This window comes from Madurella fahalii, assembly GCF_045866475.1.
Source record: "Madurella fahalii IFM 68171 DNA, scaffold_3, whole genome shotgun sequence".
Lineage (NCBI taxonomy): Eukaryota > Fungi > Ascomycota > Sordariomycetes > Sordariales > Madurella > Madurella fahalii.
In genome coordinates this window covers 977,227-1,003,746 of record NW_027263973.1, presented here as the reverse complement: position 1 = coordinate 1,003,746, position 26,520 = coordinate 977,227, and the positions used below count along the sequence as shown (strand labels likewise).

At 53.6% G+C, this 26,520-nt stretch overlaps 8 protein-coding genes across 8 annotated transcripts; 3 read left to right on the top strand and 5 right to left on the bottom strand.

The window, feature by feature from the left end:
- Positions 1-202: 202 nt before the first annotated feature.
- Positions 203-2,602, bottom strand: ANKS6 (Ankyrin repeat and SAM domain-containing protein 6; the record flags this gene model as incomplete). Its single annotated transcript, XM_071061207.1, has 4 exons — positions 203-1,877; positions 2,047-2,078; positions 2,133-2,419; positions 2,497-2,602. 4 exons carry the CDS (start codon positions 2,600-2,602, stop codon positions 203-205), a joined length of 2,100 nt encoding a protein of 699 aa, XP_070917308.1.
- A 683-nt stretch (positions 2,603-3,285) lies between these two features.
- On the top strand, positions 3,286-6,116 carry MFIFM68171_05786 (uncharacterized protein; the record flags this gene model as incomplete). Its single annotated transcript, XM_071061206.1, has 11 exons — positions 3,286-3,346; positions 3,425-3,688; positions 3,783-3,933; positions 3,995-4,242; positions 4,380-4,407; positions 4,486-4,714; positions 4,778-5,141; positions 5,210-5,386; positions 5,458-5,518; positions 5,592-5,616; positions 5,673-6,116. The coding sequence occupies 11 exons, from the start codon at positions 3,286-3,288 to the stop codon at positions 6,114-6,116; spliced, it is 2,052 nt and encodes a 683-aa protein (XP_070917307.1).
- A 1,564-nt stretch (positions 6,117-7,680) lies between these two features.
- On the top strand, positions 7,681-9,348 carry MFIFM68171_05785 (uncharacterized protein; the record flags this gene model as incomplete). The annotated part of the gene is made up of 4 exons (XM_071061205.1): positions 7,681-7,755; positions 7,817-7,955; positions 8,013-9,098; positions 9,170-9,348. 4 exons carry the CDS (start codon positions 7,681-7,683, stop codon positions 9,346-9,348), a joined length of 1,479 nt encoding a protein of 492 aa, XP_070917306.1.
- Positions 9,349-9,897: 549 nt separating this feature from the next.
- Positions 9,898-12,786, bottom strand: MFIFM68171_05784 (uncharacterized protein; the record flags this gene model as incomplete). The annotated part of the gene is made up of 5 exons (XM_071061204.1): positions 9,898-10,061; positions 10,121-10,582; positions 10,708-11,389; positions 11,477-12,536; positions 12,605-12,786. The coding sequence occupies 5 exons, from the start codon at positions 12,784-12,786 to the stop codon at positions 9,898-9,900; spliced, it is 2,550 nt and encodes an 849-aa protein (XP_070917305.1).
- A 4,131-nt stretch (positions 12,787-16,917) lies between these two features.
- MFIFM68171_05783 (uncharacterized protein) lies at positions 16,918-17,628 on the bottom strand (the record flags this gene model as incomplete). The annotated part of the gene is made up of 1 exon (XM_071061203.1): positions 16,918-17,628. The coding sequence occupies one exon, from the start codon at positions 17,626-17,628 to the stop codon at positions 16,918-16,920; it is 711 nt and encodes a 236-aa protein (XP_070917304.1).
- Positions 17,629-18,677: 1,049 nt separating this feature from the next.
- On the bottom strand, positions 18,678-20,372 carry MFIFM68171_05782 (uncharacterized protein; the record flags this gene model as incomplete). The annotated part of the gene is made up of 1 exon (XM_071061202.1): positions 18,678-20,372. One exon carries the CDS (start codon positions 20,370-20,372, stop codon positions 18,678-18,680), a length of 1,695 nt encoding a protein of 564 aa, XP_070917303.1.
- Positions 20,373-22,154: 1,782 nt separating this feature from the next.
- On the bottom strand, positions 22,155-24,177 carry MFIFM68171_05781 (uncharacterized protein; the record flags this gene model as incomplete). The annotated part of the gene is made up of 5 exons (XM_071061201.1): positions 22,155-22,440; positions 22,505-22,662; positions 22,727-23,545; positions 23,606-23,821; positions 23,872-24,177. 5 exons carry the CDS (start codon positions 24,175-24,177, stop codon positions 22,155-22,157), a joined length of 1,785 nt encoding a protein of 594 aa, XP_070917302.1.
- A 386-nt stretch (positions 24,178-24,563) lies between these two features.
- MFIFM68171_05780 (uncharacterized protein) lies at positions 24,564-26,295 on the top strand (the record flags this gene model as incomplete). Its single annotated transcript, XM_071061200.1, has 4 exons — positions 24,564-24,616; positions 24,667-25,471; positions 25,538-25,611; positions 25,686-26,295. The coding sequence occupies 4 exons, from the start codon at positions 24,564-24,566 to the stop codon at positions 26,293-26,295; spliced, it is 1,542 nt and encodes a 513-aa protein (XP_070917301.1).
- Positions 26,296-26,520: the final 225 nt, after the last annotated feature.

The following is a 26,520-nucleotide window of genomic DNA, read 5'->3' as shown; positions in this document are numbered from 1 at the left end:
AAATTCGTCTTTGACGAGGATCGGCACACAACCTGAATTCATATAGGCTCCGCCTGGATGTTCCTACCCAAGTGGCTGTCAAACTCCGCACGCCGATCCGAGGATGACTACGTACTATTACTACTATAGCTATACAAGATGGTGCTGGGAAATTAGGGGTGTAAACGGGCGTCGCTGAATTCGTTAGACAGTACTACTATGGCTACCTCCTGCGACGCACCTTGGACCAGAAAGATGGTGATGATTGTAGTGGTGGTTTCTTCCCGAAATTCCTCAGCATCTTGGCTATCTCGTCGTCGTTAGCCAAGTTAATAGCGTTCTGCCCAGACCAGTCCCTTCTGTACGGATCCGCCCCGCTTTCAACCAATGCCTTCAGCACCGCCCTTTTAACCTCCCGGCTGCTCATAACCGCCTGCACGGCGGCCATCAAGGGCGTATATCCGCTGGCATCCGCCGTGATATCTACCGTCGCATCACGTTCGAGCAAAAGGTTGACCATGGGGAGATTCCCCATGCTCGCGGCTAGGTGCAGCGGGGTATTGTCGCAGCCGTCTTTGGCATTGATGTCAATTCTACCTGTTCTGGGGTTACCCGATGCGCCTGGTCGGGGCTCGAGTAGGATCCGGGCTACTTTGGTGCCGCCTCTTGATCGTTGGCATAGGTGAAGGCCGTTCCGCCCGGATGAATCCTTGACTTCGACGCTGCCGCCATAATCAAGAAGGAGCTGCAGACACTCGGGGTCTTGTTGGGAACAGGATAGGAGCACTGGGGTGGTACCGGTATTGGCGTCGCAGACGTTCGGATTGGCTTTTTGCTCAAGCATGTCCTTCAGGACCTCCTTCTCACATCGCTTGGCCGCGAGGTGCAGGGGGCTCTGGCCCCTTACCTCCTGATTGCCCTCCTTGGCGCAGACGTCAAATCGAAAACCCTCCGTGTTAATCTCAAAACCGGCAGCTTGACACCAGGCCAGGGCGCGAAGGGAGATGCCAAACTTATCCATGACATGGCGGTCGAGGATCTGAGCCGTGATTGGGTGTCCGAGGTCGTTGTAAATCTGGTACAGCATGGTCCCTGAGCTGATGATGGATGGTAAAGCCACGGTTACGCCTTCGTCCACAGGGTCGAATATCATACACAGGTACTCAACAGCATCGTCTGGGCGCTTAAGGTCGAGGTAGAGACGACCGAGATCGTGTGCCAGCTCCAGCTTCAATTCGGTGTTCTGAGCGGCGCTATCCATTTGTTCCGTCTTCAACCTCTCGTGGATGCCCAGGAGAATCTGCTCGGCTTGGGCGCGGTACCCGGGTGTTTTCATCCTACGGTAAATCGAGGCCAGCTTCATCGCGTCTCGGCACAGGGTTGCTGTGTCGACGGGGATGTCCACTGCCGATCTCTCGCGAAGCTCCATGACGTTCATCTGATAATTAGCAGCGACTGCCAGTTCCCCCTTTTGCACGGACTCGTCGACATGCCTCAGCATCTGTACTAGGAGTGGTTCGCTGATGGCTTCGGGTATCTTGGGGAGTGGTCTGTGTTGTGGTTCGTCGTCGGTCGCGTCGCTGCCCGCCATCCCGATGCCACTATCCACGTCATCACGGAGTGCGGTAGACGGCCGGCGCATGGTCGATGTAGCAAACGATGGCCGTCGAGTAGATGGAACTTCTTCGGCTGCCAAGACGGACCGGTCCTTGTGGGTAGATGCACCCTCACGCAACGAATCGAGCACGCCATCGAGGCATTCCTCCCACTCAGGTAGGGCCGGATCTTCTCCCCGGAAAGGACGAAATTTCAGCTTGTCCTGTGCCGTGTCCATCACAGAATCCCATTCCCCTTGAATATCCCGGCCGCTAACCACCCCCTTTTTCTCTTTCTCGAAACTAAGTACCGGATGCTAAAGTTAGTTGTGAAGCTATGGTCATGTACCAGGTTGCTGATTGGCTTTGACAGTGGACATGGATGCAATGAAAATAATCCTTCAAGGGTTGTGGCAATTGGACTATGAGGGCAGGGAGGCCGGGGAGAGTAAGATTTAAGGGGTGTACTTGCATGGTGAGAGCTTGTAGGGCTACATGAAGGGCCTTCGGAATCACAGTTAGCGCGGGCTTCGGTGAGAAAGTAGGCAGCATACATACACTGTTGCAAGCGGTGATTCCCGTCAAAATGTTCCTCACGCTTTCTTGTTCTATCCGCGAGACCAGCGTCATCTTCAGCCGCTCAAACGTGGTCTCCTCGCCTTCCTCGACAAACTTTGGAATCTTGGTTTGCAGTCTGTTTAGCTCACTGAGGCACTTATTCGCCAGCCTCTCCACGCTTTTGCGCATGCGTTCCTCGACATGGTCGACGGCCCGAGTGGCCGACAGCTGGATCTTGACATTCTCGGCCGACAGTGTAAGGAGCTCGACTGTTTCCCATATTGAACCTACGGTAGGGTTTGGTGTTAGTAGTGCCCAATATCCCAGTTCAGTCACCGGCCTGGAAAAGGAACGGGCTACTTACGAACTTCTTCTGGAGCGGACCTGGAGTCGTGCCAGAAATGACCGAGAGAAACCAGCAGGCGAGTGCCTGTCAGAATGAGACCTGCGATATTTGTAGGATCCGCCATTTGGGATTCTCGGCCATTCACTCGGCTACTTTCCGGGTCGAAGGATACTTTGCTTAAGTGATGGAGCCGACCGGAGTGGGGATGACCCGTCCGCTTTTGTTTTCAGAGTCAAGGGCGTGCGTCACAGGCTCGTTGGCTGGGCTGTTTCACAGCTTCAGGCAGCTCGCCGACTTACCCGGAGATGCAGGTGTCATGCACCGAATGCATGTGCAGGCATAGCCACGTTCATCCTGGCCTTGGGATTCTATGGTTGGCCGAATCCTCGACTTGGCAAAGCCTTGGCCCTCTTTCTCCCATTTTACACTCCCTAGCTTCACTGACTGGCCAAAAAGCATTCTCCCCCGCCGCTTGGCTCGCCGTGAGGCTGGTATTGTGGCACTGTGGCTTGCAGAGGGGGGATGAGGCGACGCTCGCCGATCTTCCTGATCCGTGGTGCCGAGACAATATATGCAACGTTGACCGGTTTCTCTCGTATCCGCAGGCGGCGCAAACTGGCGAAGTTTGCTTTACATAATCCGAGCTTGCGTGGTATTACAATCAGGATTACCCGCGCCTTGCGCAACAACTCATACTCTGCGTCCTACCGGGTCCGCTGAGGCTCCGCAAATTCAAGTTCTTTCTCGAGACGGGCTTGTATTCACCCTAAATGCGGTAGTGAGTGATCTCGCAAAAATCGGCACAATATGGCCAAGACGATTGAGCGCTGGGGCCTATCAGACAAGGCCAGGATCGAAAACCCCCTTGGTGAGTACTACTACTTACTACTTACTACCCACGCTCTAGAAACGGTGGGAGCCGCCAAAACTAACCGCCGCGCAAAAGCTCATTTCTCTGACGAGGAGTTGTCCATCGACGCTCGCCGCTTCGTCAATAGCAAGGCCAGTTTCCTGAGCGACAAAATCGACGAGGTGTGCAGAGCCGCCCATGTCGCCAAGCACAGCCGGTTCTACGCACAGCTTGCACGCGGGCGTAATCCAGGACCAACTCAGCCTCCGGTGCTTTTGACCGATGAGGAAAAGGCTGCTCTTCGGAGAGAGGAGGATAAAATCATTTCCGAATCAGGTCTCTGGAGGGTTCTGATCGTAGGCAAGTGGCCCTATACATGGGAAGGGAGGGAGAAAAGGGGCGAGAATATGACCCCAGTTATCGCTGCAGCGCTAACAGTTAGGGATGCAACCAGTGGTTTTGGCCGCGTTCCTCCAAGGTTTTGTCCAAAGCTCGTTCGGAGGTGCCAACGTGTACGAGGGCTACTGGAGACAGGGTGGTGAGAACGCGCAACCACACCAAGTCGGGATAGCGAATGGGATCCCTTATTTGGCCGCGGCCCTGATGTGGGTTCGGGTTCCTGCATACATTTCTTCCGCGCTTCGCACTAACGAGCATATGCGACAGAGGGTGCCCCTTAGCGGACCCAATAAATCAGATGGCCGGCCGTCGAGGTGCCATTTTCATTGCGGCTGTTCTCATCGCAAGTACGTCCATCGCTGCGGCATGTCTGGAGTTTGATAGTGCCGGGACGGGCAACTCCGACGCCTGGAAGTCTCTGGTCGGAATTCGTCTGGTAAATGGCGTCGGCATGGGGTTGAAGGCAGTTAGCACGCCCATAATTGCCTCGGAGACCAGCTTGGGCCGGTGGCGCGGTAAGATGCTTTCACTTCCAGCTCCTGGCCCCTGTATCTACCTGAGAGATCTTTCTTTCGGAAAGACCGTCGAGAATTTGTCGAGTATCGTGTTGGAAGATTGCGAAGAATGCTAACAACCCTGGTTATTCTAACAGGATCTCTCATCCTTCAATGGCAGCTTTGGTAATTTGCTTCCTCTCGATATTCTTATTCCGTTCTTCATTAGGTTCGTTAGGGATAAGGCTTACTAACGAAACGTAGGGTGGCATGCGGGATATTCTCCTCCTACAGCATGAATTTGCTCTTCTTCCTTGCCACTCCGCTTACTACCTTGCGGCTTATACTCGCCGCCCCCGTAATTCCCGCGCTTATGCTCATGCTTGCGGTGTATTTTGTGCCGGAGAGCCCGCGGTTCTACCTCCGGCCCCATAGAGGGAAGTACAATCCGGAGAAAGCATATCAGGAGTTGAGAAGACTAAGAACAACCGAGGTAACACTCCTACAGCACTGCCAAATCCATTTTCGCGCAAGCTAATGGAACCATCGTGATCAGCTTCAGGCGCTCCGCGACCTCTACTTGGTCCACCACAGTGTCACGTCCAATATAGAGGTCCATGCTGAGTTATCTAGCGACCCGTCGAATCCCTCCCCTTCGCCGACTCGTTGGATAACTGGTCTTCGAGATTACTTGACTCGATACAAGGAACTGTTCATCAAAAGACGGCTGCGGGGGGCAACGATCTCTTCCTGCACAGTTGCGCTCGGGCAGCAGCTGTGCGGCATCAATATTTTTGCATTCTATGCGACATCCTTGTTTCTCGGGGTTGGTAGTGATATTAAGTATGCAGGGACCGCTGAGAACGAGCGAGACAACAGGGGCCCATGGAGAACGGCAATGCTGTTCTCGTTTGGATTTGGTAGGTCTAAGTTTAGGTCACAGCGTATTGGACTAATTCAAGCCGCTAACATTTCTGGGGGGTGGAAGGCATTACAAATCTTTTGTTTGGCATTCCAGCCGTGGGAACTATTGACACATTCGGGCGGAGGAAATGGCTTTTGGTCACTATCCCAGGCATGGCTCTCTCACTGATGGCGGCTGCTTTGGGATTGCTGCGAGAGAATGCCGGCGAAAGAATGGCCGTTGTCGCAGTTTTTATGTTTGGTAAGTGGGAATCGCTTTTCCAGTTGCCCGGTGATTGTCATACCGACCCCGAGACTGACGCAACATGACAGTACACACCATGTTCTACAGCCCCGCAATGGGGCCAGTCCCATTCACACTGGCTTCCGAAGCGTGAGTTCCAACAGTTCTACCTGCCACCGTCAAGTCTCGTGTAGGAAAGTTTCGCTAATTATAATGTGAAAAGATTCCCCTTGAGTCATAGAGAGCAGGCAAGTGGCATTAAAATTCGAGGCTCGATCACCATTGGAATCTAACAAAATGATAGGGCTGCTCGGTAGCAATTTTCGTTAACCTTCTCTTCGCCGGTCTCCTCGCATGGTTCTACCCTCTCATTGACCATGATATTGGCGAGAGGGGAGGGGCGCTTGGCATTTTCAGCGGCCTGAACGTCCTGGCATTCATTTTGGTTTTTCTCCTCGTCGAAGAAACGAAGCAGAGAAACCTAGAAGATCTTGACCAGATTTATGAGATTTCCAAGCGTAAGTTTGCCTGGTACCAATGGACTGTGGCTCTACCGTGGGCATTGAGGAAGGCTTTCCTTTGCAGCAACCAGGAGAAACCCGACTTTTACGACGATACCACGAAGGAGGTCACGCCACCAGACGAGGAGAAAGCACATGAAGGGCCTAGAGGTACTGGCAAGGCGATGCTTAACGCGGGACTGGAAGATGAGGATGGTAGACCAGGCTCGAGGAGCCGGTATGCTTGAAGATGGTTCTACACAACTTAGCGATGCTAATTTTATGAGGCACTGCGCCGCTTTACACAGTTTCCTGCCTCTAATGTGTACTTACTTACATATTGATGACCCCACATCTGTCCTCCGCGTTGACAATGGTGAAGTGATGATGTCTAGCTAGGCGCTGTGATGGTCTATCATCAGCTATATGTTATTATTCTTCCAACACTGCTTTACAGGTGCGTGCCAATCCTTCTACCGCTAAATGCATAGGAAATCCGTACCGTATAGGCCCGGTGAAATACCCTTATCAGGTAATAGGATACAGCAATATTAGAAGCCGGGTAATTACAACGGAAAGGAAGGCTTTATAAAGGGTCCAAAGACTCCCTTCTCTTCTTCGGCTCCCTTCGGCCTCGAGCTGTAGCTGCCGGGCCAGTCTGTCCTCCATCAAGCGGCCCAAATCCATCGGCCAGCTCAGAATCTTCCTCAACAGCTTTAGGTTTCGGGAGTCGCTGCCCTGTAATACAAGTCTAAGGTCGCGGTGGGCTCGAATTCGGCTCTTGGCTAGGTTCTACGCTTCAGTGGTATTGGGCACTACACAACAAAGAGCTCCACTGTTTGTCGACCATCCCCACAACCACAAAAGGGAGGAAGAAAGTCAGGGATTTGTTGTTTCAAAAGGAGCCCAATAGCCCAACATCTATAAGATGTGTTCATGTTATACTGGTATTGGGGTGGCCGCGCACCATGGTGGCCGCACTAATTAAACCTTGTATTACCGCGACAGGCGCAGATGCCGTGCATGGTAGGATTATGACTCAGAGCTTTTCGTTTCTTTGCTCCCTAGAGTTACATCGCACTCAAGTGGTAGCCGAACACCGAGCTTGATGTAGATCCGGCACGACAGGTTCCTCCGAGGCGGCCAAACCTAGGTAGTCGGGATTATCAAAATCACTCAGAGAGGGGTTAGAGTTGCATATTTGATATTAACTCCGGTACCAGTTTAAAGAATGGTTTGTTGATTAGTAACTTGGACCGTAGTACCCGAGCTCGCACTTCAGTTATCCGCTTGCCAACATGCAAGTCACGCGTATATCCGAGCACCTGACGATCCGAGGATCGGCTTTAACAGGGTATTTACCGCGGCCGACCCCCGACCCCGCCGTTGCGTGACTTCCGTTCCGCGTCGGACAGAGGGAGATCCGAGTACCGATGGGTTACACAGCCATATGATGCCGGCACCCCGCTCGAGGCCTCGAACCGTGGCTGCTTTCGTTATGCGGCTTGATCGCGAACCGTTGGGAAGACCGACCGATCCGACTTATCGGAGCTCGCAGCAAGAGGAAGATACGAGCCCAACAAGGTCATTGGCCAGAGGAGCAATCGTTGACCCGTAGCTCGCATTGGGAACACGGAGATAACGGCCTAGACGCTGCTAAGACCCCACTGCTGATTCCTTTGAGATAACCAGATGATTTTCCATTGAAGTGCCGTCACCGATTAAATGGGTGCTGTTGCCTCTGATGAGAGTCAGTGGTCGACACCCGTTCACTACCTGTCGTTGGCTCCGTCGATATCACCGACCGACACAATGCTACGCTTCGAGGCCAATGGCACATACGCGGCTGGTTTGGCACTGCTAGTGCTGATCCTGCTTGCCGGTTATGTGAGTGTTAGAGCGGCGCTTGCTGGTATAGCACTGCTACAATTCTGACGGGGGAGCTTAGCACGTCCGTCGGACACTACAACATCCCATCGCCCAGGTCTCGGGGCCGTGGATTTCCAAATGGACCGATGCTGTGGTAACATACTACTGGCTAACCGGCCGAAGGGCCAAGTACGTACACAGCCTTCATCAGAAATATGGTACTCGTCTCCCGTCGCGTTCTCTATTACCTGGAATTGACACTAATCTCGGCATAGGCCCGGTCGTCCGTGTCAGCCCAGACGAAGTCGACTTTTCCGACATTGCCGTCACCAAGGAGGTATATAGCGTCAAAGAGGTTTATCTAAAGTCGCTGTTCTACAACAAACTAATACCCCCGGGTTTCTTTAACCTCTTCAACGTGAGCGACGTCAACCTTCATAGGCGCTACCGCCGGCTGCTGTCCAACAGCATGTCAGAGTCATCGCTCAAGTTGATGTACCCGGTCATAGAAGCCAACGTCAACCTTGCCATCCAAAACATGCGAGAGGAGATGGAGCAACGAGGCGCTGCCGACATGTTCAAGTGGTGGCTCTTCATGGCGACGGACATCATCGGAGAGCTCACGTTCGGCGAGTCGTTCCGCATGCTCGAGCAGAAAAGGAAGAACCAGTACATCATCGACCTTGAGAGCGTTGCCGCCCAAGGCGCCCTGCGTTCCACGTTCCCCTTACTTTTCTACGTTTCCGGCATCCTACCGCTGCCCATCTTCAGGCGTGCGGAGGAGGCGACCCAGCGCATAACTCGCTACGCGGAGGAATCTCTCGCGCGCCACGCGCGCCTCGAGCTCACCGATCCCACCAATGCCAAGACAACCTTATTCAGTAAGATGTACAAGGCTGAGGAGGATGAGCAGCTCGCGTTCAAGGAGATACGCGACAATGCCATAACCTACATCGTTGCCGGCAGCGACACGACTTCAAACACGCTGACTTTCCTTATCTGGGCCGTCTGTAGGCACCCGAGCGTCCGGGCCGCTCTGCTGAAGGAGCTGGCAACTTTGCCCAGCGAGGGGTTCGGGGACCAGGAGCTGAAGGAGCTGCCGTATCTCAACGCCGTGATCGAGGAGACGTTGAGGCTTTACGGTGCCGCGCCGTCCGCACTGCCGCGCGTTGTGCCGCCTGGGGGCGCCTGCCTCGCTGGCTATTGGCTGGGGGAGGGAACGACGGTGAGCAGCCAGGCTTACACACTTCATCGAGATCCCGAGACGTTTCCACAGCCTGAGGTATTCGATCCTTCCCGATGGGAAGCGCCTACCAAGGCGATGAAGGACGCGATGTTTGCTTTTGGAGGGGGCTCCCGAAGTACGTCAGCCACACCCCCTGGGCAAGCTGCCAAGTCAAGGTCTTCTGCTAACAATCTGTGCTACGAAAAGTTTGCATCGGACTCCATCTGGCCCGGATGGAACTTCGCCTTGCTGCCGCCCAGTTCTTCCGCGCCTTTCCCGACGCAAAGATCTCCGGGCTGGAGGGCATGAGCGACGAGGATATGGAGCAGAAAATATATTTCCTCTCCATGCCAAAGGGGAGGCGTTGTCTGATAGAGTCTCATTAGCTGTTTCGGAAGTTACATGCAGCACATTGTGCTAGCTGGGAGACGGGCAGCACAGTTGGGTGATAGTTGAACGGATGTTAATGACGCCGACATCATGTCTGGCCGCGATAAGCTAAATTGTTCACCGTTTCTTGGACGTGAGTGCGTTATAGAGATCTATCTGAGTCTTATTCTTGTCGTTTACAGTCCCTACAGGAGTCTCGACTGCACCACTGGTATAGTAAAATGGCCACATTTCTTGCTTCAAAATATAGTACCCTAGGTACTTAGTTAAGAAACGCGAAGGTTTGAGGGATCCAAGGAATCTCGTCCTATGGGAAAAGGTAGTGTCTGCCCTAATGATACCATCCCTCAGAGCATGTGCCCCGCTCTAGTATTACTGTGACATCTAACTACCTTAAGCATAATTAAGCATAACAACGTAACATACCAGCAGTAGTATTGTGTGCGTAATGACAAACACTTCCGACTCCGACTCCCAGGTATATCGGCACACAGCTTGAATACGCCCCAGATTAGTTCCCACAATGCGACGCAAAGAGCTACTAATTAATCCTCATGTAATCTCCTCCGCTTTCTCGTTTCGTTTGGTAGGTACTTCTCTCCATTCAGGATGCCAATTACAGCCCGCACATTCTCAGAATTCTTTGCCTCATACCATCGATCTCTATCGACGGCAAGAATGTCGACGGTCTGCACACGGCTTCCAATGGCTAAAGCCCTTGTGAGTATACTGGTGGGGATAGCTGCGTAGGGAGGGAGATATGCTTACCAAATGAAGTCGCTGGCACAGTTGTTCTGGGTGATGCCGACGCTTCGGTAGCAGAGAACGCCTCCGTGGCAAAGAGAGGCTGAGCTTGCGATATATTTCCGTCCATAGTTATCGTTTCCGGTTCCTGTTCCGGTTTCCGTAGCCCTCGTCCGCCATCAAAGATGTTGGCATCACTTCCTGCATGTGTACCGGCGACGACTGGGGCTTGGGGGTGAGGGGCAGATATGCGTGTGACGCTGGACAGGACCACGATGGAAGTCGGATCTGAAGGCGTCGCTAGTACGAAGAAGTACTCCCCGTCTTCCTCCAAGCCGCGTTCGTAGTGGTAGCTTTCTCCCCTGTGGTCCTGTCGGCAAACCCGACAGGTTGGAAGTGGGGGAATGACCGACTGGTCCCCATCAGTTCCCTGTATAGGGCCGTCATCGCCCTTGGCGGCAATACAAGGCAACTTGTCCGGCCGAGCTACAGAAGTGATACGTGTTAGTCGAGGTTTAGATAAGGTGAGCAGCAGAAAGGCAAGCTTAAAAGAGCCCAAAAAAAGAACAAGAACAAGAAAAAAAAAAAAAAAAAAAGTTGAAGAAGCCTACCGTCTTCTGAGATCAGCAGATTGTCCCAGAGGTCAAAGCACCTAGACGCTTTGTGACACTGAACCTCGAAATTCTGTCGGGAAGCGGGTGCTGCCCAGCTTAGGCACAACCCGTGATGCGGCGGAACCGCGCGAACGCCCAAGGTCGCTACTAGCAGATGGTGATTTAGCAGCCGCTGTTCCGCATGTTTGATGTCCAACTTCCTCTGCAGGTCCGCCGTCATCGGGCTATCCTGCGGGAACATGCTGCACGGCAGCTGCTCCAGCGCGTCGGCAAAGAGCCGCTTCACGGTATGGAACGTGATGTCGGCCTCTGTCAGGTCATCGGGCAGGCCGAGCTCCATGACGGCGTCCTGGACGGAGAGCCACCGGTCGTGAACCAGGAATAGCCGCTCGGCTTCTGAGAAGACGATCTGGAGGCGCATCTGCCCGGCCTGAACAAATCTGATGGCCATGCCGTCCGTTGTTGGGCAGGCCCGCACACAGGCACGCAAGAGGCGGTGTACCGACTTGGCGAAGGTGGACTCGGGGACGTCAACGAGCGGTGCGGCGGCGAAGCGTCGTTGCTCCTCTTCCTCAGCGGTGCGGATCAGATTGTATTGGCGCAGGATAGCCCAGTACCCGTCGGTTAGCTCGGCGCCTTCGTACCCGAGTCCTTGAATGATCTGGTCCAGTCTTGTATTCTAATTTACATGTGTGGCAGAGAGAGAAAGATTAGTAACATCCTATGCAAGCGGGGTTTGTCCGAGACGGTGCAAGCGGCTACATACCATGCACTTCTCCTCGCTACAATGGTACCAGGTGCCTTCGAACTGCTTCCCAAATAGATATCGGGCGAGGAGGCGAGCTGTCTCGAAGCTCATGAGCTTCTTCGCCCCAAGGACATCGGCGTACCGAGGCTCGTTGGTATTGAGCATGATGCTCAGCTCTGACGCCATCTCAGGTCTGGTGACTAACACATTATTCCAGATGGCGAGTATGGCCCTCGACTCCTCCTCGGCGCTCGCGAGAGACTGCCTCTCGCAATTGGTCCTTCCGAAAGCGAGGTTGTAGCCGAACTTGAGTGGCTGGTTCGTGACGCTCGCCGATCTGGCTGGGGTGGACTCGCGCAAAAGAAAACCGTTCAGATAAAGATTTCCGCGGAGTCGCGAATCTGTCAGGAGGTCGCCGTCCCGGGTCGAGATAATCCCTCCATCTTGGCCGTGATGCAGGAACAAGGCGGCCTTCGTCCAGGCCTCGAAATGCTCTTGCTTGACCGGGCGCCGCTTAACCTTGTTGCCGTGCTCGTTCCGGCCCAGGTGTGTCTCTCCGATGACGAATTGCACGTCGCCGTTCGGCTTGGTCGCAAACGGGAGCAAGGTCCTTCTCTGGCTCAGCCGCCGCGCCTGGTCCTCGGCTTTGTGGATGCTCCGAGGCGACATGCGGCATAGGCGGGCCACAAGTCGTCCGCTGGTAGTGAAATCAAACTTCCAGTTGAAGCCCCCTGAGCGGCACCTGACGTTGTGGCCTGCGGAGCCACGCATGAAAGCTATGAGGGCAATCTTGAGACCCACGCCCCGGGCCCCGTCCTGGTGCTCATTCCCAACTTTGCTCGTACCGCCGAGATCGAGGTGGCATGGTTGAAGACTTGCAGACCGGTTCGTGATTTCGATGGTGCCTTCGCCGTTGTGACCCTTGAACCGGATAAAACCGAGGCATTCCTTGCGGTCATCGGCATCGAAGCGCAGGGCTTTGTAGACGATTTCGATGCTGCGACTCAAGGTCTTTGCGTCGCGAAGGATACACAAGTCCTTCTCGGCAAGGCGGAAGGACTTGATAATTCCGTCTCGCCTAGTTGGACACCAAGAGATTAGACACTGGCCGTGCTTAACGAGCGATGATGGGGTAGGAAAGATTACCAATTCTGTACCAGTTCGCGGAAGGCGTCTCGCGGCGTCCAATTGGTGTAGGTGGCGCGGATGGATAAATTGATTGTCCTGCTTCTCTCGACAGAGTCGAGGGTTATCTCGGGATCATTGTCATAGCCGTCGTCGTCTTCCTCCTCATCCGAAGATGGTACGGAGCTTTTCTCGTTGAGCATATCAGCGGGAATGAAACGAGCAAGAGTCGTCTTGTACATCGTTCCAACACACTAATCATTACTCCAGAGAGCAGCCTAACGACGCTTTGGCAGATGGGGGGTTGTCGGCTCCATGATGATTCCCTTTGCTGAATGAGGATGACGGAGTGTTCGAACCGTACGGTTCTTCCTTTGTTTTCCTCTTGTTTGCTTTTCCCCCGTTCTTTGCTTGGAGGATAGGTTGCCACGCATCGGCCATCTAGGTCAGCACACAGGGCTCCGGAAGGCACTGACTCTTCCCCGACAAATGGCTGCCCGGGTCGAAAGCCCTTCAAGGTATTTCTCGACACGGGTTGTTCCATGCCACCCGCTGGCTAGTGAGTATTTGGATAAGCTGATTGATGATCAGCGCCGCCAAAACGCCGCAAAATTTGTAATTAACTACACAAAATTAGGCACCCTATCGTGGCGCAAATACTTGTTATGGAATAACCACAAGGCAAATATCACCGGGGCTTCCGGAGCCTAAGCCTTGCAAGAAGCGATGTACTGCCTTAACTAGTTTGGACTAGCGGTCAACACCGATCGGGAAGGGTACAAACGCCACAAATATTCACCCCTGGCCATATGACGGTTTGTTGCCCGGAGGTGTTTGTACAGTATACTACATTGTGAAAGACACTTCTACACCTCTGCCAGGATCAGAAACCTATCGCCCCACCAAGCCAAGCCGCCAGCCAAGCCTCATCTTCTTGGGGTCACCGGGCCGTTGACGGTCCGGTCCAATTGGCTACAGGTGTTAATGGCCCGTCAAACTGCTCTCACGATACGTGCGGACAAAGTCAAAAGCTTAGATATCGATTGCCAGACTTCTGGTTACTAGGTATAGGAGCACCATTTGGTAGTCGTAGTCGATTTGGAATATAAGGAACCTTTACCTTTGCGATCAGAAATCACTCACTATAGAAATTACTAGAAAAATGACTTCCGATTCGGATTGCATGGGTGGTGCTGATCGGCTTGGTGGGGTGATAGGTTTCTGACCCTGGCAGAGGTGTACCAGGGAGAGAACCGGGCACTCCACCTCACGAAGCCAGTAAACACAGCTACAATATATTTTTAGGGCTCTAATAATATGTAAAGTCGGCATTCTATTGCGCTCTCATACTTGAAGCCAGTGGAATTAATTACAAGAGACTTATAAACATCTAAGAGGATGTTGCACTCTATACTCTTAGCAACTAATTAGGAGAAAAGCGGCATAAGATTTGCACAGTGCAAGTGGCTGCGATCAGTACGGAAGTGGCTTATCTAGGTGGGGCTTTCGATAGACATGAGGTCTGCAAGGAGATGAACTGGTTCACCGCCTTCTTGTGTCGATCGGACAAGGCTCACGGGCTGGAGAAAACTGTCCCCAGAGAACAGCATCACTCTAGTCAGTGAGAGATCTCTCTGCACATGTTGTTTTGGCCCTGCCAACTGCAGGAGCCCAATTTGTTGCGGGTGTCGCCTGGTCTGTCCGTCTAGCATTTGGCCACCTTTACCCTTCCTCTTGTTTTGATGGGTATTGAAATGGTGCAGGGGAAGAGCAAAGGCGGCCAAATGCTAGACGGACAGGCCAGGCGACACCACCACAAATTGGGTCTCTGTAGCCTAAACAAGGTCAAAACAACATGCGCAGGTAGATCTCCCTCTGATCAGAGCGGAGATCGGTTTGTACGCAAAGAAAGCTCGTCAATTGAGCCTGCAACAAAGATGTAGAAAAGAGTGCTGAATCGATTGCCCTGTCTAGGAAGCAATGCCAAGGACGGTCCTACTTACCTAATTATGGTGCAAGAGGAAAATGAGCCCACGGCAAGTTCCGGTCCCCGGGACGCCATCCTAGCAAGTGTGTCGCTCTGTCCTGAGGGACCCTGCCCTCTGGGGGTAGTTTTCCCCAACTCAGTATGTGGATATAAATGTGTTTCTATATCATTTCAGTCAACAGTGGGCACAAGACACCCATTTCAAGGCAAGAAGCCTACCTAATACTACCGTTGTAGTTGACGTTGTCAAAGTGCTTAATTCGCTCCAATTTGATCATGTATAATAACATTGCTTATTTGGCCTAAGGAAGCCTCGCTTTCTCCCAATCCAAGGACCCATCTGTCTTGTCCGTCCAATTGTTGTATATCTTGTTTGGCGCATCCCTTGCCTCCACGCCGTCATTGCGAGCACTGTAATCTCGGTGGATCAACGGTATCTGTTATCGCAGTCATCTGTTTAAGCACTTGTACCTTGCCCTCCTACTATGCTCGATTGTGAATGGAATGGGAAAAGAAGGCGGTATGGGCATAGAGCAGCAGCATTTGATAAGGTTTTGCTAAATAGGTTTAGTGCGGGTGCTTGGGTGGGTCATGGGATGGAGAGACAACTTCTCAAAATCTAAATAGGCAAGTAGAGACCGTCTTTCTATTTTGCATCATGATTGAGATAGGTACTGTACATAGGGCCGTCTGAGCCATTGATCTCAGATAATTAGACACATCTCTGTTGTACACCTTTTTTTTTTTTTGTTTTCACAGTTGTGGCGCGCTCCATTTGAGAGCTCTTCTTATGTGCAAAGTAGTCTCTCTCTGGTCAGAGAGAGCTCTATCTGCACGTGTTGTTTTGACCTTGTCTGCGCTATAGTAATCTACTGTTGTCGTTGCTTAGTATTGTTTGTCATGTTTATCTGGCCGGTCACCGTCTTCGCCCTCTCCATAGGTTGTCTTGATGGGTATATGGGGGCAGCCAAGGTGCGCGTGTGTCTGCACCGTTTCAATGACCCCTTACCTACGAGTGTCAAACTCTGCTATGCAAGAAGGGCAATGTCAATAAGCTGGTGGGTCAAAGTGAGACTTAAGTTTTACATCCAAGTATGGAAATTGATATCCGCGAATCCATCTATTCTTCGTGATGGGAATTAGTCCTCATAAGCAAAGATATTAAAGAGCTTAAGCAACAGACGGAACATTTTTACAGCCGGATTAGGAAGTAAGATTCCCGGGAATCCGGGCGCTCCGATCAGAGGGCGGGGCGAGGCTCTGACATAGCTGAATCCTGCTTGGGGTCAAGATTCCTGCTTTAAGTAAGGCCGTCCTCGCCGACATCATTACCTCTTTTCCAAATCGCTGCGCAGTTTATTTGGGTGTATTCTTTAGAGTTACGGTGCTCTTCATTTGGCCGGAGAGAGCTCTATTTGCGAACGTTGGTATGGGCTTGTCTGAGGCTGCAAGGAACTTACTGTTGCAATACTTTAGCCATGTCTGGGCCTACCGTATCCTTTTCTCTTTCCATAACTAGACAGTTATGTTCCGTTGATGTGTGTGCCCGTGCTATTTTAATGGGATGCCCTACGAGCCGCCTCTCTCGAGTCTCCGCCCAGAAGCGGAGAGCCAGCAGCAGCGAGCAGTGTAGCGTAGACACTTGAACAACGCAGCTAAAGAGACAAATGCTTAAAGATTACTCGGTTCCAACTCCGAGTAAATATTGCAGGAGGAAAGCGCTAAGTAGTGGTGTGGCGAATTGGGGGGGTGATGAGACAACTGTCTGCAGATCAGTAGCCTTCTGTGACAGATGAATTTCTCGGTAAGCTGTTGTCAGCTGATCTAAGCTTCGCCGGCATTCCCACGTAGGACAAAGCCAAAGTTCTACCATATTGCAATGCCCTGTTTTGATGAAGGCCGTGAAATCGGCTGACCAACTGCTCAATACGCAACTGAATACGTTGTTAGGGAAACTTTGTGTACCCCCGTGCAAACGATCAGACCGAAATGGCCCTGTAGGGTTGGTAGGAGGAAGGAAGATTCAGTTACTGCGATTAGAGAAAACCCGGCAAGTCCGGAACGTGAGCTCTCCATTCTGACTCTAGTAGTAATGAGAGAGTCTTCTATGCGTGCACTCTGACCAGGTAACTTAGCTGCCACGTAAGGACGCAATTTATTCCCCATCTGGTCGGAAATACTAAAAATAGAAAACATGCCAAGAAGATAATCTGCGATTTACCATGGCATCCGGTTTGGAGAATTGAATAGGAGTCACAGCAGACAGTCCCAGTTGCTTTAGTGTTCGTACCCCTCTCATCCATAACGACCAGACTCCCCTTCTCCCTCCCCCCCCTGCTCCAACTCCTCAGTTCCCTCCGGGCAGACACGCCTCCTGCGTACAAGGCTCTCCAGGCTTTGTGCAGTATCCACAGCTCTCGTTGCAGCAAACTTCCCCGGCACTGCAGGTATTCGGGCCGCAGGGGGTTGGGGACGGCGGCAGACACGCCTCCTCCGTGCAAGGCTCTCCAGGCTTTGTGCAGTATCCACAGCTCTCGTTGCAGCAAACTTCCCCAGCACTACAGGTATTCGGGCCGCAGGGAGTTGGGGACGGCGGCAGGCACAACTCCATCGTACAAGGCTCTCCGGGCTTGGTGCAGTAGCCACAGCTATCGTTGCAGCACACTTCTCCGGCAGCGCAGGTATTGGGGCCGCAGGAAACCCCAACTTCGTCAGCCTCCCGGCGTGCCGGTGCCGTCGCGTTGCACTCCAGCAGGGGGCACGGCTTTCCGGGCTTGGTGCAGATGCCGCAGCTCTCATTGCAGCAGACTTCGTCCGAAGACGAACAGAAGCTGGACCCGCAGGGTTTTCCGCAGAACTGCATCGTGCAAAACCCGCCAGGCGGCGTGCAGATGCCGCAGCTGAAGTTGCAGCACTCCATGCCCTTGGCACAGACGGTAGGGCCGCATGGCGTAACGCCGCTGAGTTGACGATCGACGAGGTCGACGGGATTGGCGAGTGTGCCATAGGCCATGCTGAGGATCCAGAGGGACCCGATGATGCTTCGAAGACGAGCCATGGTATCTTCAGTGGGCGGGATGAAGATGAGAGGCGGGAAGATCAGAGTTGGAGTACTGCTTCTGAAGAGATCCGAAACCCTGATAATGATGAAGTTAGCATTAAAGCAAAGGGGGATGCCCAGCAGCATGCCTTATATACACTTGCCATGGCTGGACGTGAGTTGTGCTGAGGCTCTAGCCATAATTCGGTTTGTCACAGCACCAAACTTTGTAGGTAAGCCAAGAATAGAAACTATCCGGTCCGAGCCCCGGGCCCTGGCCCCATAGAGGATGATAAAATATTTGTGCTCAACCCGGGCGGACTCCGACCCGAATCTTACAGTGAGACCCACCCGGGGTGAGCGCCACCAACGCCGAAAATCGTCGAATAACACGTCAGAGCCAGGTTCATTGAGTGGATGCCGAGCCTCGTATATGTACTCGGTTGTTTTCAGCCAAGGTCGAAGCGGTTGCTGCCGAGTGCTAGGACCAGCTGGAATTACTCGGGAGCATTGCAACGTCACAGTATTCCTCTTATTACTAACTAAAACTGCCACATCACAAGAAACCTATAGGTCTTTCGGAGCGTCGCTGGCCGTAGTGATCGACGACTTGAATGAACGAATCCCGTTAGCTTTTCGTGACCACGCCCTAATGGGCACAACGGAACTCCTAACTCGGGCAACTCGGCAGGCAACTAACCACTACTACTGTAGGTATCGAGGCTACCCAAGACAACCGATGCATGAACAGGTCCCGTATATGAAATTTGAGCGCGAGAACCTCGGCTCTACCCTCCGTTCCCCCCCCCGCGCTCTATCCCTGACACGGATTGTGTAGGGTCCCTAGCAAGACGATCCCTCTCAAGAAGGGCCGCTCCATCCGTCAAAAGGCAAAGATTTCAGACCCCTGACATTCATGCCCAGCGCCGGCGAGAAGCGGACACGATGACACCCAACGGTGCCACGACGACTGGAGATTACTACCTCAACCCGATGCCGGCCTGAGGCTCGCCTGCAATTCCGGGGGTTCTTGCTAGGGCAAGGCATAAGCGTTGGGCTGGGCAGCATCAACTCCTGAGTGAACCCCCCACCTCCCGAGCCGAGGACGCAACGGATCCTGCGCTGCCGTGCAGCATCATCCCCTGGGGCCGCCGCGGTTCGGGGCCCAAGTCGGACTCGGAGAAGAAGAAGACGGGCGTCGCGTCCTCGCCACCCGCCGCGGCGCTAACCCTGACGTGCCTGACGTTCTCCAGAATCTCGTCGATGGTCTCGCCGCGCCGGACCGCGTCGCGCACCGCGGGCGCCTGGAACACCCTCGCCGTCTCGAGCGGGCTCAGCGTGACGGCCCGCCCGAGCCGCCACCAGCCCCACGACAGGCTGCCGACCAGCAGGATGCCGCTCAGCGCCACCCCGAGCGCCCCGCCCAGGAACGCCCGGTCGGAGCGGAACACGAGCACGGTGGCCGTGCGCCGCGCCGCGAACGTCTGCCGGTCGGTGCCGTTGCCCACGTGGTGGGCCACGCGGAACATGTAGTCGTGCACGGCCGTGAGGAGGTAGCGCGTCGGGCTGGACCAGATGAGGCGGCAGGCCTCAAACTCTGAGCCGGCGAGCGACGCCGGCGGCTTCGTCTGCAGGAAGATGTCGCCTAGGTGGCCCTTCCCGGGCCCCGAGAAGATCCACCTGTTGAGGTTGGTGTTGTAGACGGCTGTGTCGTTGGAATGGTAGAAGTCGTTGATAAAGTCGTTGAGGATGGCGAGCGGTCCGACGCCGGTGCCGGCCGGGGCGTCGAGCCGGTCGCCCCACGAGGAGTAGCTGGAGACGTACCGGAGCGAGTCCAGATCGTTGGTGCGGAGGGCAAGTGAGGTGTTCTGGATGGAGACAGGGTATTCCACCACGGCGGACGAGAGGTAGCAGTTGTCGATGTGGAGTGTGGCCTGACACTGGGCCTGGATCTCGGTAATGTACATGACGGTTAGGTTGACGAGGTGCTGCTGGGTGCCATCCGGGTTGGTTCCATTGTCCATTATACTTGATGTGATGAGGAATACGGGCGGCTTATTATCTACATTAGACGCGTTTGTAGATAGATCCAGCGGCCTAGTCGACGACACACAGGTTTCGACGAAGCCGGCCCCTCTGACGTGACCGTGACAAGTGCCATCGCATCGGTAGCCCTCCTGATCCGGCACGGTGACGGTGTCGTTGCGGTACCACTCCTGGGCTGCCGTAATGGAGGGACGGCGCTGGATAACACCCCCCCTGGAATTCCAGGTGCCGTACCAGCCGTCCGGGATTCTGTTGCTTATGTCCAAGAACATGACTCCCTGGTTGACGCGGTCTTCGGTGACTTGGTAGGTAGCGCGCTGGAGCAGCGGACCGCTTGCGAACTGCACAATGTAGGCAGCGGTCGCAAGCAGCGCAACCTTCCTCGCATCGGAGCCGGCACGAAAGGCTGAGAGGAATCCGATGCCTCGTCCATGGTCCCAGATGTAGTGGAGCTGGGATAGTTCAGAGCCCAGCTCGGCGCGAAGCCAGAAGCACACGGCGATGCCCGTCGCGAGCGCCGAACTGAAAGCGATGTTTGAGATGGCTGAGAAGATGGCAAGCCAGACGGCGGGTTGTATTTTCCAGCTTCCGACCTCCTTATCGTGCGAAGCCGCAACCACAATCGCCGAGGCGACAGTGCATGCAAGCATGGTCGTCAGTGAGACTATCCCCAACCAGGGCGTCCACTTAAAGAAGGATTTGCCTGCGCGTTTCATCGTGTGGCCCAGTACGATGAATCGTAATTACTAGTTGCTGAAGATGGCTATGGGTCACGATTCAGGAGTTACATGGTAGAAGTTCGATCCCGGTCCCACTGCGACAGATACCTTACTTAAGAGGGGAGCGCATACTAAATAAGTACTACGCAATGAAGACTACTGGTACCACGATACTATTGCGGGGTCAACCTTGATGTGGGCTGCCCCGCGGCTGAACATAGTACTGAGCGGCAACCGAGTCGCGTTTTAACTTTTGACATGGTAGTATTGCAGCAAACCTTAGTATATTTCGGTTCTCATGCGTTCAGCTTCTGCAACCTTCTTCGCCGGAAAGGTCGCATTATATAAATTCGCTGTATCCGGACATGTTGTCTCGTGATATCAGAGCGTATGGTTGGTTGGTGCGGGTACCAACCGATGAATTTGAAACACTTCGCGGCGGCAAAGCCAGCCAATATTTGCTGCAGTGCCGGAGAGATGGGGTTGGAGGTTAATTTATGAGGGATATCTCCGCGTGGCGGAGTCCCTTTACCTACATGCTCGAAATCAAGGCACTACCCCTCAGCGTCAAGCATCGTGGTGCGGCACAGCATGCGGATGGTGTGATGCGGCTGATTCGGAATACCGCCATGCACTCTGTCATTGGCACCCTCGAGATGTTGTGTAACTACCAGCTTTAATTATCGTCGCACGCTGGGACCCGACCGGATACCATGCTGATTTCCAAACGAGCCGACGCTGAAGTCTCATAATACGAAGGAGGGTTGCTTCAAATGCGAACATGCAGGTGAGATGCCGGCTGGTGGTACTAATTATCCTCACCCATCCACAACCGAGATCTTGGAAGATGCAACCTAAGCGACATATACCGACATCAAGTATGGAAGGGTTGATGCTGTTTGAGTGGCTCCTATTATCCGACAGATTGCGTTATATTATTTCCTACAAATGTACGTGCCGCTCAAGCATTCCTGCTTGATACCATCTGAAAAGTATACTCCCTACGTCCCCAGGTTACTCGTAAACCTCGTCGAACACCCTGTAGCACGACACAGTCCAGCTTAAGTATCACAGATCATCCACTGGATTGCTGGTTGTGATCAGCCGCATGCATGTAGCTCAGACATGTTGTTGATAGTGCGAGGAATCGACTCCTCGCTGCTACTGCTGCTGTTTCAACCGCACATGGTGCTATGAATGATGGTGTGAATCTGGAGACAACCACCGCGAAATCAGCACTAAGAGAGAGCAGCCTCTCACAAGAGACTAGTTTGTATCTGAAAAAAATATGTGGCGGCTGTTGGGCCCACCAGTGCTGAACTCGTTGAAGTACTCGTACTAATCAATTCGTCGGGTAGAATAGAGTTTGGGCATCCATGTCAATGCTTTCCGTAATATCCATACTTTCATACCGCGAAAGTCCCTATGTCACTGCAAAAGTCAATCCATTGTGCTATAATATGAAATCAGAATCACAGCTGGTGCTATGGCGCTGACTACAGCTGGCAAGCCCTCTATTAGTGGTGTCGACGTAGGGAGGCCGAACTGGCTAAGAGAGTGGCAACGTATGGATGGTTAAAGTCGCCAACACAAAGACGGAAAGGAGAGTTCCCATGGTGCCGTCACGAACCGCAACCACACCGCAAAGTCTGGACCGGGCCGACGGAGCAGAAGAGGAAAGCCATCGAAATGACCTGACCCCAGCCCTGTGTGACCATTACCCAGCCGTTCAGGGTGCCCTTTTCTGATCAATACCGATAACTAGAGGCGCACAACAAGTCAAGCTATCACGTGCGGTCTCTGCAACCTCTCCTCAGAACTATAAGCCCTCAAAAGCTCCCACGCACTCCCCCGCGAAATCTCCGTCCCGTCGTAGCACGCAACCGCCCGAAAGCCCGGGGTACTCTCCTTAACTGGAACATACTTCACGCGATCGAATGAGAGCTCCGTGTGGCTGAGCCAATCGAGCGTGAACCGCCCCTGCCAGGCGTCTTCGACCCAGTGTGGATCCGTGTTGATCCAGTCAAGCGGCGAGGTCATGCGGGCGACGCCACAGAACTTACGGCTACGTACGCCCATCAGTTTAATCTGAAACCTGCCGCTTGGCGACGATTGGCGAGATAACTGACCTTAGGATGACCGAGAAAAAAATTACCACATGGCCACCGGATTGGGCAAACGCCTTGTCGAGGATCTTGTTGACGCGTTGGCTGGACGCCCACACCCCATGCGCGGCGCTGGTCTCTATGTCTGTGGCGTTATCGGAACGGAGGACGAAGTATCGGGTCTATAAGTATTTAGTCGGAGTTATTAGCAGGTAGGAGTTACCAGTGTGCGCAAATTTGACGTACCTGGCTGAAGACTAGACCTCGGAAATTGCGGGAGAGTAGGATGTTGTCATGATAAAGTGATTCGTGAATTTTTTGGAGAGCCATGGCATCTCTTGATGGATATAATTTGAGATCCGGTTTTGTTTCGGTTTTGACCACAGGCTTCTTGTCCGGTTCTGCTTCTTCCTTGATGGCCGGAACAGAGCTGAGTGTGTTGTCTGGCAGGGGTTCTGCCTTGATATGACGTGTGCGTCGTGGCCCGCCCTGCGGTAATCTTTGATTGATATCCGGAACCTTGTCTTCATGGTGCTCCGACTTGATACCTTGCTCTGCGCCTAGTGCTGGAGAATTGATTGCATAGGGTAACTGCTGAGTGTTGTTGATCTCAGTCTCCTCAGGGGGCGGTGTGACAGCTTGATTCAGCCATGGATGCATCAGCGCAGCGATGACCGTTGGTCGGAGCACCGGATCCGGCGTCAACAGTCCGCTGATAAAATTCCGACAAAGATCGGTCAAATCATCACCCTGCTGCCGGGAGAATTCGAGTGGTCGCTGGTGATTGACATATCTTGAAAGATGTCCAGGGCTGGGGAATACGTCGCGCCCCAATAGCAGTGTTAGTGCGATCGTCCCAACGGCCCATATGTCGACTGAGATAGTGTATGTAATGGCATTGTCGCTTTCATCATAGTACCCAAGGGCTTCGGGCGCCGCATAGCCCATTGTGCCGAACATATTTGCGGTCTGTTGCCGTGTGACGCCCTTGAAAGCCTGTTTGCTGATGCCAAAGTCGGCAATTTTGATATGCCATGAGGGAGCAGTAGATGAGATGAGGATGTTCTAACATTGGGGACTTCTTGTTTAGTGCAATCCCATCGCCTGTGAACCACGAACACCTACACCAGGCTTCAAGTCGCGGTGGGCAAAACCATTCTCGTGCATATGACGAACACCGCCCAGAAGTTGCCGTACAATACGAGCCGTGTCTAGTTCAGGGAATGGGGGTGAGGCATTTTTGTAATGTTCAAGATCACCATTTGGGAGATACTCCATTGCAATGAACATGGAGTCGGCACTCTCGAACCACCCGAATATGCTGACGAAGTGCGGAGCATACTGCATTCCTTCAGCATCTGCTCTCTCTGATACGGATAGCGACAACATACTTGTGGCTGTGAGAATTTGATAATCGTAGCGAGTTCATCCCTGTACGTCCAGGCGGACTGGCTAGGTTGGAGTTTAGTCATTTGTTTCACCGCTCGCACTTTTGGATCTTGAGGCGCGTCCACCCGGCGTTCTTCCCTACGGACAACGCCAGATCCTCCTCGTCCAATCTCTTCTTTAATATCCCATATCTCTTCTCGAGTTGCTAGTGTAGACGGCGGCTCGTAAAAGCGGTGTCGGACGCATCCGGGGAGGAAATCGGTCTCCAGCTTCGAATTAGCAACCAACTCCGGTAGGTCACTGTCCATTTTTGGTCCTGTTGGCGCTACCTAGATTGTAGATAATCGCATTGGGAAAGGGTAACTCTGTGAGGGGATGGTTTCCAGATATTAGGACTATTCGAGTTACCGCTCTGACAGACACGGCTCAGCTGCATTGTGGCTTGCTTGGTAAGGCGGACGCCGGAGCGAATGAACCGACGACAGCAGTCACCGCTCCTCAGCCATCTGCCTAATGAAACCTAGCCCTGGCCGCAGGCCCCGGCTAAGGCGGAACCGCTGCAGCCCAGGCTTACCGCCCATGCTTGCGGATGCCCAACCTCGCGTCTGACACGGATCTTTCTCAAAGACATCGCCCAACTCTGTTGGGATACTTGCGCTCCGGTGCATGGCCATTCATATAAGGGTTTGAGGTCATGTCAGCTGAACTTATTCTCGCCGTCATCGGCGTCGCAGGTGGCTGTATTGAGTGAGTTGGCGCTCGCAGTCTTGGCACGGCACAGCACTGACTCCCCCTAGACTGGCCGATAAGGCTCTGTCCATATATAAAGCATACCAACGCGCAGCGCAAGATGTCAGCGACAAAGTTGCCATTCTGGAGGCGGTATGGGTGAAGCTGGCGACCCAATTAAAGTTCCTCCGCCGTATCTCTGAGCAGGGGCGATTAAATGATGAGCTAGCCGAGTGCCATTTCATGCTCCTTCAGAAGCTCCACGGCACGCTGTTACAAGCAGTCTCGCAGGTCGAGATGGCAGCATCAACCGTCGAGTCAGCCGGCAACAAGTTCTTCAAGTTCGGAAGATGGAAGCACGCGGTCTTCAGGAAAAGCCTCGATGCCCTCATGGTTGAGCTGGAAGCATGGCAAAACCGATTCGATCCGTCGTGGTATCTCATTATTCTCATAGGTGACAGCGTGTTGGATCCAGCCCTTGCTGCCCCCCGCCAGGAGCGCCAGGTGAACTCGGCCAAAGAGGCCAGCCCCCTGGACAACTTGCTTGGCCTTCGCCACGCCATTGAAGCGGGAAATAACCCTGCCGCCCAACATCCACACGGCCTCGACTTTCATGCCTCTCGTCTCACCAATGCCAAAGAATCGATCATTCCCTACACATCAGCGAAATTTATCATCCAACCGGAATCCAGCGGGGTCCTGCTTATCGAGCCTGTGGACCTCTCCTCGGGCATCAACTCACAGAGTATTGCCGACGCCGAGAACCTCGCTCGAAAGCTGCAGCACATCGACCCTGACACATTTGGTCTACTCCGATGCGAGGGACTCCTAAAGAACACGGACCCTCTGAACCAGCGTCTCAAAGCGCTCGAGGTTGTCTACCGCGGCCCTGGCAACGGCCAACAGCCAACCACGCTACGGCAACTCCTCTTGGACTAGAAACAAGTTAGCCTTAGCGCCGTTATCAGCCTTGCCAAGCAACTGGTCCGCTCGGTGAGCTACATCCATGCCTGGTACGTCTGCGCCACTTCCCAATCAATCCGTAAGTATGTACCAGCGATTATACCCTGACATGAACAATAATCAGCGACTTCGTCCACAAAAACATCCGCCCCGACAACATCATCCTCTTCCCCTCGTCCTCCTGCCCCATCGGCGCCGCCTACCTCCTCGGCCTCACGCAGTTCCGCTCGCTCGCCCACCAAACCAACCGGTTCGGCGACTCGGCCTGGCACCGGAACCTATACCGACATCCCGCCAGGCAGGGACTGTGTATCCTGGATGACTACGTCATGCAGCACGATATCTACTCGCTGGGGGTGTGTCTGCTCGAGATTGGGCTGTGGAAGCCGCTCGTGTGGTATCCCAGGGGCGACGGGGGCGGTGCGGTGGCTCCGGTGCCCGGGCTGGTCCTGGAGCTGAGGACCGCGCTGAGCGACAAGGTGTTTGAGCGGGCTCATAGCAGACAAAACAAAACTGCGTGGGTCAAGGAAGATCTTGTGGATATGGCGAGGAGGTTGTTGCCGGCTAAGATGGGGGACGTGTACACGGGCATCGTGGTTAGTTGTTTGACTTGCTTGGATGACGGGAGCGAAGATTTCAGGAACTGCAAGGAAGATGACAGGGGGAATGGTATCGCGGTGGGTGTGAGATTCGTGGAGAAGATCCTGGCGAGGGTGGCCGAGATACGGGTGTGAAGAGTCCACAGTTCCCAATGGGCCAGGCATCAGAAGAAAAAGAAGATAGGTGGAAGGCTGACTCTCCTCCTATGGCAGTACATACTTATGGCGGTTCAGCAAACCCGACACTCCCCAACATAGATGTTGATCCGGGAGCACAGCCGATCTAGGAGGTAACGAAGGTATAAGCGACGTGCTGTCTTGGCTGCGTTCCTGTTTAGATATTGGTTGATTAAATCCAAG